We start from the raw sequence: 13140 nt of genomic DNA on the forward strand, positions 1-13140 counted from the left end.
CATCAAATAGAAAAGAAATCCATTGATCTCAATCCTTTTGATTTTCGGAATTAAATTTAGCTAAATAATTCGTTATTGTTTGATGCTGACGTTCTACTTGCCCATCTAACTGAGAATGAAGAGCAGTGATCCTTGTCTCTCTAATTCTAAACAAAATCTGTTCCATTAATCTTTCAAAAATGGTAGGAGAGACTGGCACTGGCACTATTTAACACAGACTGAATGGCATTATGGTAAACTGTCATAACCCGGTCATAATCCCAACGGAAAAAGCTGTTTTATCTTCCGAACGAATTTTAATTTGCCAATACCCACTCTTCAAATCTAAGGTAAAAAACCAAGAATTATCTGAAAGACGATCGAGGATATCCTAGAAGAGGGTAAGAATTTTTTACCGTATTCTCAGTCATCTTCCTGAAATCCACGCAAAAACGTATTGTACTATCCTTTCTCCTCACTAATAGACATCCATCAAGAGACCACCACCAAGAGACATCCATGGACTTTTTGATTCCTCTATTACTCCTGCTTGTCTCATTTCCTCAATTACTTTAACTATCTCATCTTGCATGTAGATAGGGATTCGACGAGGAGCCTGCTTAATTGAACGACAATCCTTCAATTTAATTTCATGCTCAACCAATTCACAATTGCCAGTAACAACATTTTTGGAAAATATGTCCTGGAATTCGTTAAGAAGAGTAACAAAAACCTCCTTCTGGGTTTCATTTAAACTAGAAGGATTTTGGGCAAAAAATTCTTTGAAATTCATAGGAACTTTTTCCTCAATACTACCAGAACATTTAAAGAGAAGTTCCCTCTATTCTTCGACATTCTGTAATTGTTTCTTCATTTATCTCTACAGGATTAATTTTTGAATCAAAAATATTCTCTAACTTCAATAATTTCGCCAGCGCTGGGGCATACCCCAGCCGGCCGAGTACACATGGCAATCCGCATCCTCGCGATTCCACCCGCGAGAACAGGGAGAGAATGGGTACACCTGTTCTCCGTGACCCAAACAGTCACAATCCTCGCCGCGACACTCCATTCTCGCAAGTAACCCGTCGATCATAATTCGTAAATGCGATTTAAAGAGCCGCATTAAAGATCCGTGAAAACACGTGCGCTACCGCCGCACGCCCCATATCACCAAACTACGCGCAGCGAACTTAGTATCGCGCCGACTGCCGGAGTGATACCTCATTTGTAAAAACACATAAACACACGCTGCACGTCGATCTGTTCGCTCCCGGCCAGCAATTAGAATCTAAATTCTGTTCGTATTTTGTCATATTATTTGTGCAATTTCCACTCGGCACTATTTATTGCTTTCTTATTGTTGTTTAATAAACTATTGTTAAGTTTTTATCATGCGTACAATCTAAGTTTTATTTTCTAATTCTGTCTCCAACGACCTCGCTTCCCCACTTGGTAACCGATTGACCGCTATCCGCGCGGAAAAGTGAGACCGTTTTATGGTCTCGGAGTCTTGAGCGAAACATCACAAAAGGAAACCAAGTAATACCGCTCCGAAATCCCACTAGGAGAATCTCAGAGTGCTGAGGTCAGTACACCTCAGCCAGTCGAGCCCGCTCGACCGAGATCATCTATCCGTCAAGCTTCCGAGTAAGTCTCCGAAAACACTGGAGTATTCTCCAGCACGGTCGAGAACGCTCGACTATCCAGGATTCTCCCTGACAAGTATCGAACGTCAGGGATTCCCTAGTGTCATCGAGTACTCGACGAACCTCCAAGAGACCGGGATACTCCCGCGTCTTGTCGGATCGCCCGACAATTTTCTCCGCTATCAGGAATAAAACGTGAATCGGGAACACCCGAGATCCGGCTGTCGGAATGACAGTATCCCTGCGACACATCTCGCCTGACAATTCGCGTTTAGAGCACGCTGCACGTCACACCCCGCGGACCAGCCTGCCGCGCCGAACCCCGCATAAACACCGCGCTCATACACCGCACGCCCTGTGTCACCCGCGCCCGCATTTAAAGAGCCAATTAGCATAGCACGATTCACGCGTATCGCACCGAACGCTCATATTGTTAAAACTCTACACTAAACATTACGACCCATCGTTATAATTAATTCGATTAAATTTATAGAACATCATGGACCACTGTTGTAAATTATTAAAGTTATAATAAATTAATTTTAAATCATAAACATCTCTCCGTCGCTCTCATTTCCCCACCTGGTTACCCGACTGAGACGATATCCGCGCTCGGAAGTGAGACCGTTTTATGGAGTCACGAGGGCGCGGATTGCCGAGTATACTCGGTCGGCTGGGATGCCCCAGTCTTGACGGAAGGTTTCAAAATGCCGAGTATTCAACCAGCTGGGGTGAATCCCAGCACTAGCGGAAGATTTCGATAGATTTGCCGAGTACTTCGGTACTTAGCCGACCGGGGTGTGCCCGGAGGTTCTCGGAATCGATCGGATGGATGTGCGGTTGTATCGGGGGGCACTCCGATACTTGGTAACGGAATTCGGTGGCAAATCGAGCGAATTCCATGCGCTGGGGAAATCCCAGCAACTCTCGATTTGCCGTGGACGGTTCGAAGATGATTTGGTCCAGCTAAACGTACTTGGCGTGTTAGGGAGAATCCCAATAGATCTTAGGCTTTACCGGAGTTGGGTTCGAATGCTTGGGTATATATTATATTGTCGCGCTCGCATTAGGCACTCGTAAAATTTCGCGACAGGCACTCGCGAAATAAAGCAAACTATTTTATTACAAAGAACTAACTTTATTAATTAATCAAGAATCAAATGAATATTTTAAGATGACGATTGCTGGGCAGCTCTCTCTCTCTCTCTATCGACTTCACGAAATAATATGTTGTCAAGAACATTGAAACATTCCGCGACACGTTGGTAGAGAACGACTTTCTTTAAAGTATCGATTTTCGAGGGCAACGACGAGCAAATCATCGCTCGGTCGTAACACTGCCCTCCCTCTTCTTCAAAATTGTCGTCTCGACAATTTTATGGAACTTCTCCGCTTGAGAAGCCTCCTCTTCCTCGATGAAGACTCCAGGGCACCTTACGGCTCCTTACTCTATCCCGAGCTGCTGCTACGGGTTACCGAGCGCTGTATTCCCGATCCCAAACTTTCGCCTCGTAGGAAGTAATGAGCCGCCGCGGAAATCTGTCCTTTCTTCCTTCTTGACTCTTCAATCTTGCGTCTTTTTCTTTCTTGAATTTTTGGACAATAGAAAGGGGGAATTTACTTCCGTGGATCCTTCGTCCTTATGGACACTCTAAGTCTCTGCCTTGCCATTCGCCCTATGATCCAGTGAGAAAACTACAATCAAAAACCGAAGGCAAAGCAGTCTTCTTTTAAAATAAAATTAGCCTGATGGTCAGGCAAAATGAGAAGATCCTCTTGCACATGACATCCTTGCAAACTCATAAAAACTTCATAAAAACTCAAAGAAAATAAAAAAACAGAAACAATAACTTCTTAATAAAATAAAAACATTTTTTTTAATTCAACGTTTCTTTCATAAAAATGATACAGTACATGATAATATATCACAGGCTGTGACAAAATAACCATTCCTAACACATTTCTTCTAAAAATTCCTTTTCTCCTGATACCGAGTCAACCTATCCAAATTTACGACTTTATTTTTATGCCTATTTGATTTTCTAATGCAATGAGCATTATTCATTTTTTTAACAATCTCATGAGGTCCCTCCCAATTATATTGCAACTTAGGGGCCCTACCTAAAACCCTATGAGGATTATAAAGCCATACTTTCTGATCAGTCTCAAAATTTAACTGCCTATCTTTTCGATCATAATTTAATTTCGTCCTTTGAGATCTCAAATTCATACATTGACTTGCAACATTGTGAATATCCAACTTTTCTTTTAATTTAAAAGAAAATTCTCTTTTCTGAAGAATATCGCTAGTATCTGGAGGACATCTTCAAAGAAGATACAAAGGCAGCCTTAATTCCCTAAAGCATAACTCCGAAAAAACCAGCTACCTCATGTTTAAAAGATCTATATGCTAACAATCTTAAAGGAACTCAGCGCTCCCAATCTCTCTGATAATAATAATAATAATGTACTCGGGAGCGACCCCAACGGAACCCCGCCAACGACAGAGGCCATTGAATCCCCGGCTGAGCTAGCCTCAAGTCAGTCGAGACTAGTTTTCCTCCAGAAATGAAGAAGATCCCTGATCTGAAGTTGCCAAACCTGCTCGGGATCGAAAAAGACTGATTCCAATAGAAGTCGCCTGTGCTTAGCATAAACTACATTCACACATGGAGGCTGGTTTCCTCATCATGCACTCTTGCACTTCGAGTGACCCAACTTGTGCATGTGATAATTTATGATTGTGTCTTAAAATCTGAAAAATTAAAAATTATTAGCCTGTGATCAGAAAGACAGGGCTCATCCGACACCTTCCATTCCGCCACCTCACGCACTACTCTTTGTGAGCAGAGAATGAGGTCGAGCATCTCCCTTCTCACCGCCATACAGAAAGTGGGTTCGTTGCCCCTGTTCCGGAGTGATATCCCTCTCGGGATACCTCTCCAGAACAACCGCTCTTGCCAGCGGGTCGGCTGCTACCGCATAGGATCTCGTCTCCTGAGCCCTAGACTTTTTCGTGATCTTTTTGATTGAAGGCGGAGTTTTCCCAGAGCCCGTGCTCTGGCGGTGCTTTGTACCTGCGGACCCTTTCTTCCCCGTCTCCGGTTTGGGCTGGGCAGTTGCAGGGAGGTGCAAGAAGATTGCTCTTCTGCAAGAGCCGTCTCCCTGTTCCTCTTAGCCCTCCTTTTCTCCGCTCCGCAGCGGTTCCTCTTATGAGGAACCCGTGCGTTGCTTGCCAAGCCTCCGTTTCCTCCAGAGCCCGGAAGAGCCCATTCAGGAACGGGAGCCGCTCCTTCTTTCTCGGTAGCGGCCACCTCGCTTCCTGAGCCCATGGCCCGTTCTTGCGGCGTGGTCGTCACCACTCCCGCCGAATGCCCTTCGGTCTCTATTCGCTACGTCATTAAAAGTTTTGTTAATTTCGACATCCATAATGTTCCCACGAGTAGCTAGGGATGAACAAGGTCCGCCCACGCAGAGTCCCGCATGCGTGAGTAAAGTTAAATACTCTGGGGTTTTGCCCGGTATCGTTAATGACACTGCATCCCCAGTGCCATGCAGCCCTCATCACGATGGCTTTCAGCTTGGCTTGGAGGGATGGTCTACGGCGATGACTTTCCTGATCCCACACAGAGTTTCACACCTGGGAGTTTCACACCAGTTATCACCGCCACTGTCCGTGAGGTTCCCTGACTTCACACAGGGTTTTATACCGGGGGCCTTTTCGGACGTCCTTCTATCCGTTACCCGGAGACGCGCTCGATGGGTATCCCGACCATCAGAGAGATTCCCGGGAATTTCTCTGATTCTTCAAGATAAATTTAACTAAATAATTTAATAATGTTTGACGTTGACTCTCCACTTGACCATTGGATTGAGGACCGTTGGAAGTGGAATAGTCTGAATTTTCTTCATCGCCAACAACCAAGATAATTCCTAAAACAGTCGCGATTCAAAGTTTCTTCTCTAATCTGTGTGCAATTCTAACGGCATACCATATCTAAAAACAAATTGACTTACAATGATTTCCACAACTGTATTAGCTTTGACATGTTTTAATGGAAAAGCCTCTACCCATTTAGAAAAACAATCAATCCTTACCAGCAAATATTTATTCTCGAAAGAAGATATTGGTAGTGGATCCAAAACATACATTTGTACTCTTTCAAAGGAAGCACCAACATTATAAATCTTCCTTTATCCGAAGGATTTTTTTTTGCGATACAAACTTTACAAGTCCTAACCCAATGTTCTACATCCTGCTTACAGATTGACCAGAAGAAACGTTTCTGTATTTTCTCTAAAGATTTATTTACAACATAATGTTCACCTGAAGGAGAAATCTCCTCATGAATCTCCTTCAAAATCTCCTTTTTTTGAGGAATCATTTTTTGAGGAATAGCTTGAATAATTATCGTCTTTAAATCTGGAGACTCCCAGTTTCTACAAAGAACTCTATCCCTCATAACTAAAAAATCCTATTGTGACCAATAAATTTTTCGAAAAAAGATTTCTCGATAAAATCTTTTGCCGAAGAGGACGTCTATTTAATTCTTTTCCTCGAAAATGTTTACAATTGAAGGATTTTCTAATTGAACTACTCTCCAGTTTTAAATTCTTTTTCCTCAAAAACGATTTTTCTTAAATATCTTTCTTTAATTTCTTCCTCTTTACTTTCTATTTTTTGCAATAATTACAATCATTTTCTACACAAGAACGCCTAGACAATCCATTAACATTTCTATGTATTTTCTTTGCACGATGACAGATTTCAAAATTATATTGTTGAAGACGCTCCAACCAATGAACCAATCCAATTCTCTGAAAGACATTAACCAACGTAAAGAAACATGATCAGTTCTAATTAAGAACTCACGATCATATAAATAATGATAAAAACTCTTCAACGAATTCACTATCGCCAAAAACTCTCGACGAGTAACACAATAACTTCTTTCAATTTTACTCAAAACTCTAATTAAATATGTAATAACTTTCTCCTTTTCATCTGAAACAAAACAGCATCAATACCGTAATTAGAGGCATCAGTATCTAAAATAAACTTTCCCATCTCAGTCGTAAAAGATAAAAGAGAAGAAGAAATAAAAAACTGTTTCAATTTCTCAAATGCTTCTTGATATTAATCATCCCATTTGAATCTACATTGATTTTCTATTAAAGAAAACAAAGGTTTTGCGATTTGAGAAAAACCCTTGTCCCTTCCTATAAAAAGAACAAAATCTTAAAAAGCTACAAATCTGTTTCTTATTCCGTGGAATAGATCAATCTCGAACGGAAATAGTCTTTTCAGGATCTGTAGAGATTTCTTCTTTAGAAACCTCATGTTCCAGATATTTTACTTTTCTCCCAAATAAAAAACACTTCTTCGGGTTAATCTTTAAATTTGCTGATATGAGACGAAGAAAAACTTCTCGAAAATCAGCCAGCATATTTTCAAAAGTTTTGTTGAAAATAACAACATCATCAATGTAAACTAAACAAATTTTGTTCAATATTTGATGAAGAACCTTTTCCATCAACTGTTCAAAAGTCGCCGGAGCATTACATAATTCAAATAATTCAAAAAATAACCATAAATTGCCATAAACTGTTTCCAATAGAAAATGCTGTTTTCTCCTTATCTTCAGGGCGAAGTTTTACCTATCAATATCCACTTTTTAAATCGAGAATAGAAAACCAGGAATTCTCGGACAATCGATCAAGAAGATCATCTATCCTTAGTAGTGGGTAATTCTTTTCAGTGACAGTATTGAGTTTCCTGTAATCAACACAAAATCTCAGTGTTTCGTTTCTTTTTCACAATCACCACGAACGAAGTCCAAAGACTATGAGATTCTTCTATGAGATTCTTCTATCATTCCCTGTATTTTCATATCTTCCACAATTTTCTCTTCGTCACGCAAACAAGTGCGCCTCGGAAGTTGCTTAATAAGATTTGATCTCCCTACAAATAGAATGCTTGATAACCGAATAACTGCCCGCCACAATGTTTTCGGAAAAGACTTGATTCAATAATAAATTTAGAAAAATGCTCTTTTTGCGAATTATTCAACCCTTCACAATTGTGAAGAATTTTGATAAGAAATTCAAAACTTTTGAAACCTCTTTTCCAAATTACTTATACGTGAATAAGAAAAATCCTCGCTTCTGAATTAAGAGATCAGTTTTTACAAATTTAAACTTATTTAATTGATTTAGGGAATCAGTTTTTATAAATTCCGAATCGAAGATCTTATCTTGATCCTATTTTGTCTGATTTTAATAAGAAAATCCGCCATCAAAATTATCTTTTATATTCTCATTCATCTTTTATATCTACTACAAACATTGAAAATTCTAAAGAAAATTTTCCTAATTCTACTTGTACCAAAACTTTAAAATCAATAGGAACTTTCTTCCCAGTAGAGTATCTCAATTTCCTATTTTCTACCTAAATTCGCTGCTTCCACGTTTAATTAATCTCCTACTATGAATCGAAACATCGGAGCCTGTGTCAATTTTGAAAACGCATCTTTACCCATCTACTATACATTTCCACGAAAACAAAAATTATTCAAATTCCTACTTAAATTACCAAAAAAAAACTCCTCTTTTTCAATGCCGAGCTTCGCGGATCCCTCAGGTAGAACTTGGCCCGAGTTTCCTCACTTCGAATTAAAAAGTGAGGGACATTCTGCCCAAAAGTCCCCTTGATCCCGTATTGCCAATATCCCCTTTCATTACAGGGAAATTTTTTTTCTCTTTAAAATTTTCAAGTTTCCTATGAGTTTCTTAAAACATTTTTTGATTTTCAAATGTTTTATTTTGTTCATTCCGTGTTCTTAAAACTTTCTGTCCATTCCCAAAATCCTCCTGTTATTATTAGAAAAAGTATGATTTCCCAAAAAATTATAGTTATCTTTATTTCCAAAACTGTTATCTTTAATAACTTTTATCACTATTGCTCTTTCAAGGGCAGTCCTTAAAGACGTAAGCCCTTCTAATTGTAAAATTTGTTTTATGTACTCGTTTGTAAGCGCAACAATAAATTACGAGCACGCAATTATATTTTGTAAACCGGGCGAATACTCCGGATAAGTGAGATGGGACGTCTCCAAATTCAAGCCAAGAGAAGTTAAATCTTCCCCGAAATTTTGTTTATAATGATTTATAAACTGCATATAATAAGTGCTAAAAATTTTCCATCAAAGCGCAATTCTAATCGCGAAACCAAATCATCGAACTGCGAATTTTCCAACTCCGTATCTCCCTCCAAAACCGCACACATCTTCTCTCTAAGATGACAATCTTTTCCGCACTCCCCCAATTATTCGCGCGATCAAATTAAATTGCGTCAAAAATTCACACAACGGAACACTTCCGTCATAGGTATCAGGCTTTAATTTGAAATCAAGGCTATTCACGTGAATAAAATCAAAATTGGCGATAGACTGGCCTGGCATATGCTACTTCAACCGCTTTTCAGACGGCCAGAAAGCAAAATCTCTGATCTGCAATATAACAGCGTAGCACGCTCTTTCCTCGTGAGACGAAACTTTTCTAATGTAAATCGGAAAACTGTCTCTACATCCGTCATCTTTAGTTGTTCCGTACAACACATATAAGTTCTTTTCCTTGCCGAAGCCATCCGTTGCACTATCAGAACTCACAGATTCCATTCGTTATTCCGTTGCACTTTTAGTCCCCGCCAGCGCTCGACGCTCCGCCATATTAATAATGATTGTCCAATCGATCCGTAGGATCACGGACGAGTCCTCAAAATGTTATGCTCGCGGCGGGCACTCGCGAAATAAAGCAAACAACTTTATTACAGAACGAACTTTATTAATTAATCAAAAACAGAATCAAACAAATACTCCAAGATGACAGCTGCTCGGCAGTTCTCTCTCTCTCTCTCTCTCTCTCTCTCTCTCTCTCTCTCTCTCTCTCTCTCTCTCTCTCTCTCTCTCTCTCTCTATCGACTTCACAAACAAACAAGATATTATCAAGGACATTAAAACATTCCTCGGCACGTCGGTAGGAACGATCCCCTCTTTGAAGTATCGATTTTCGAAGGCAACGACGAGCGGATCATCACTTGGTTGTAGCAGTATAATGTTCATTGAACAAATATGTAGGCAATAATAAAATAATTATTTCTATCTATTTCTTGGCAACTAAACATTACAACATTGCAACAAGGCTAGTATGTAAGTTTTATGACAATGACTGCCACGTGCCGCGGTGCAATGTAGTGCGGCGTTGCGCGAATAATTGTTATTTTTAACCGTATTCCACTCCGATCGATTTGGAAAAAATATATGTTAAAGTAGAGAATCTGAAGATGTTTTCGTAAAAATATAAAAGTGGTATCTCCAAAATATTATAAAAAAAAAGTTTATAAAAGTTAAGAAAACTTTTTGTCAGTTTTCTTTTCATCATAAAAATTCCAAAAAAATTTCTTAAACTTATTTAACGATGTTTATAATATATATTTTTAATATATATTTTTTAATATATATTTTTTTCATTAAATCGATCATCAATTTCAAACCAATCATTATCAAACCACTTTTTTATTTCATTTTCCCTCTCCATAATTCTTCAAAAAAATATAATTTGAAGGTTAATTTTTGGGGAAGTTTTACATCTCAAGAGTGCCAACTAATGACATCAATTTGAGTTCGATTGATGCAGGGGCAAATTTTACATGCTTATTTCGCTATGCCTTTTTAATTGATTAATGCCCAACATTATTTTAGATATACATTTGTTTAATCACATTTTTGTTGTGTTTTTTTTTAGTTCATATCTATTGATGATTCTTCAATTGCCAAGCATCTTATCATTGAATCAACCACAATGGAGACCTTGTATTGAATTAAAGCGGGATCTTGTAGTACCTTGCAAATGTGCTATATCTGCAGATTATCCACGATCGATTGAGATGAACTGCGATCGCGTGATTTTTACGCATGATACTATTAACATTTTGCGCAGTCAACCAATAGTATCAATTAGTCAGAGAAATTGCGGCTATCGGATTTTACCAGCAGATCTCATTAATTCTGATTTGAATCTTAGAAAGCTTGATCTGTCATGTAACTCAATTTATCGTCTAATGGATCACGTGCTACATGTGCAAAGAAAACTGCGTGAACTACGACTCGCTGATAATTTCTTAGGCGACAACTTGAATCCGATATTCTCCAGCAACGAGTTTCACAGCATGGAGGAACTTGAGATTCTCGATCTCAGTAGAAATAGTCTTAGAAATATTGAGGAAGGAATTTTGAAAGGATGCACCAATTTGGAAGAGCTATATCTCGACGGCAATAATTTGACAACAGTGCCCACCACTTCTTTAAAAGGACCACGTGCAATCAAAGTACTGTCTTTAGCAGGCAACAATATCGGTATGTTAAGGATAAATTTAATCATATTATTCGTTTATCCTATAATAGATTTTAATATTACGTTTAATTTTTATTTCTTTTTGTTCGCGCTAGCGTAATAATACTACAATTTATCGGAACAGCATAAGAAACAAACTCAATTGTCATGCAAGTCACTTTTTATTATTACACGTTACACTAGATTGACATAAAAGTTAGACGAATATATTTTGTATAATATTTACAAAATATTATACAATATAGCCAAAATAAATTTAGCACAATAGAACAAGCAATTCTAAGAGAAAAATGACTGCAAGTTGCGGCGAAAAATTTAATTTTAAGCGTTTGGCAGAAAACTTCTTCACTTCTGAAGACTGATGCTAATGACGGTGAGTCAGCGAAGAGGTCCAGATGCTCGCATCCCGCGATTTTATAATAGTAAGCTTCCAGATCGTTCCTGATTTTTCTGACAAAAGACGGAGGAAATGATAAAATAAACTGAACAATTGGAAAACTTATTGTTCTTTAAAGTCCTTGTTGTTTTCTTTTGAAATTGTTATTTGTACAGTGTCTGGGCACGCCAGACATGATTGAGCATTGCGCTTGTTATATAGCTGAATATGCCATATGATAGATAGACTTATTGGCGTACGCGGCGCAAACGCTTTGAGTGCTTGCAATTTGCGCCATAATTATGAAATTATTATGCGAACCCAATATGCCATTCTGCTGATAATGAGGACATCCATATTCGAATAGCGAACTAGTGAATCAGAATCAAAATGGATTTTTGAGCATTTTTTATAATTTTTTTGTGGTTTTGCATATGATCTGTATATGTATCTTTATCTTTTAAAATAGATATTACGCGCACTATTTATTTTTTAACATCATATATTTTTTAATTAAATATAAAAAGAATTCTATCAATTTGTATTGAATTATGTACGTACGTCTATTGCATTATTATTTTGGCAACTTTCATGTGACAAAAACAATTATTAACGAATTTTCAATGTTTAATAACAATAAAATACTCCAAACAAAAAGAAGTATAAAACAAAATATCTTTACACAAATTGTAATCTTTTATTCATAATGAAATAATATTACGTATAACGTATTGCAGAAAAAAGCAATAATAAATTTCGATTCATATATTGACTTAATATGTTTTTTTAAAAGTAGATACTTGATACTTTCAAGTTCTTTTGTACGATACATATTAAAGAGATTTCTGAAGTTATTTGTTTTATCGATATAATGTAATTTATTATATTAAATTTATTAAATTTTTTAAATTTATTAAATTTTTTTAGGTATTGCCTTTAGTATACATATATAGAAATACTTTTTCGTAATGAAAGTATATGTATTAATATATATCTGTAAAGTAGATTTTATCAAGGACAAGAAAAATTTTTTAAATTAAATTTTTTATCATTATTCATAAAGATTAGCGGTTATATGAAAGGATTTTAATTTATTAAATAATTCCAGAAATCATTTTCTAAAGTCTTTAATTCCTAACTCCTTCTAATTCCTCCTTCCTGCCCTTTCTTCTCTTCTTTAGTCTTTTCTCCATATTCCACGTTTGCCTATTTATTTTTCCTCTTAATTTCTTTTTGCAATTTTTTCTTTAAAAAAATAACCTAGTATTTTTCTGTCTATTCTTAGCATGCATTTTAGGTCTTTCAAGTTGCCCTTTTGCCAGCTTTTCCATCTCCTTTCTTTCCGTCCCATATCTCTGTCTCATATCCAGCATTGTCCAAACTAGTTTATCAAATAGTCATTGAGAGACACGGTGGCTTGTCGCAAAGTGTAAGCGCTAGCGCTTCACGAGCGCGAGACTGGCTGTGTCTCTTTATGCGATCCGACGAATTGCTAACCATAAAGATTATCAGAATGGCCTCAGTAAAGGCTAAACCGATCAATTTCTGAATAAACGCAATCGATAGTTTAGAATTATATAATATACAATAAAAGTGTTTTTAGTGTTTTTCCTTCCCGTCGTATAAATGGAGATATTACAATCCAAAGTCCGATTTCTAGAAATTTACTTCTAAAAAACGTCATCTAAGAAACGTTATTACGTCATTAATATTTTAAAAATAAAA

The 13140-nt window shown here is 37.5% G+C and overlaps 1 protein-coding gene across 7 annotated transcripts in view; it reads left to right on the plus strand.

The window, feature by feature from the left end:
- LOC105424069 (uncharacterized) overlaps positions 1 to 13140 on the plus strand; it is a 474166-nt gene that overhangs the window by 18561 nt on the left and 442465 nt on the right. For all 7 annotated transcript variants that reach the window (XR_016140339.1, XR_016140340.1, XM_089081487.1 and 4 more), the window contains one exon: positions 10431 to 11041. Coding sequence is in view for 5 of the 7 variants with exons in the window: in XM_089081487.1 (XP_088937613.1) it covers positions 10431 to 11041 (611 nt within the window). In the remaining 2 variants the exon portion in view is untranslated. The remainder of the gene's footprint in view (positions 1 to 10430; positions 11042 to 13140) is intronic.

This window comes from Pogonomyrmex barbatus, unplaced genomic scaffold (assembly GCF_055798465.1).
Source record: "Pogonomyrmex barbatus isolate J1 unplaced genomic scaffold, ASM5579846v1 scaffold5, whole genome shotgun sequence".
In the NCBI taxonomy this organism is placed as follows: Eukaryota; Metazoa; Arthropoda; class Insecta; order Hymenoptera; family Formicidae; genus Pogonomyrmex; species Pogonomyrmex barbatus.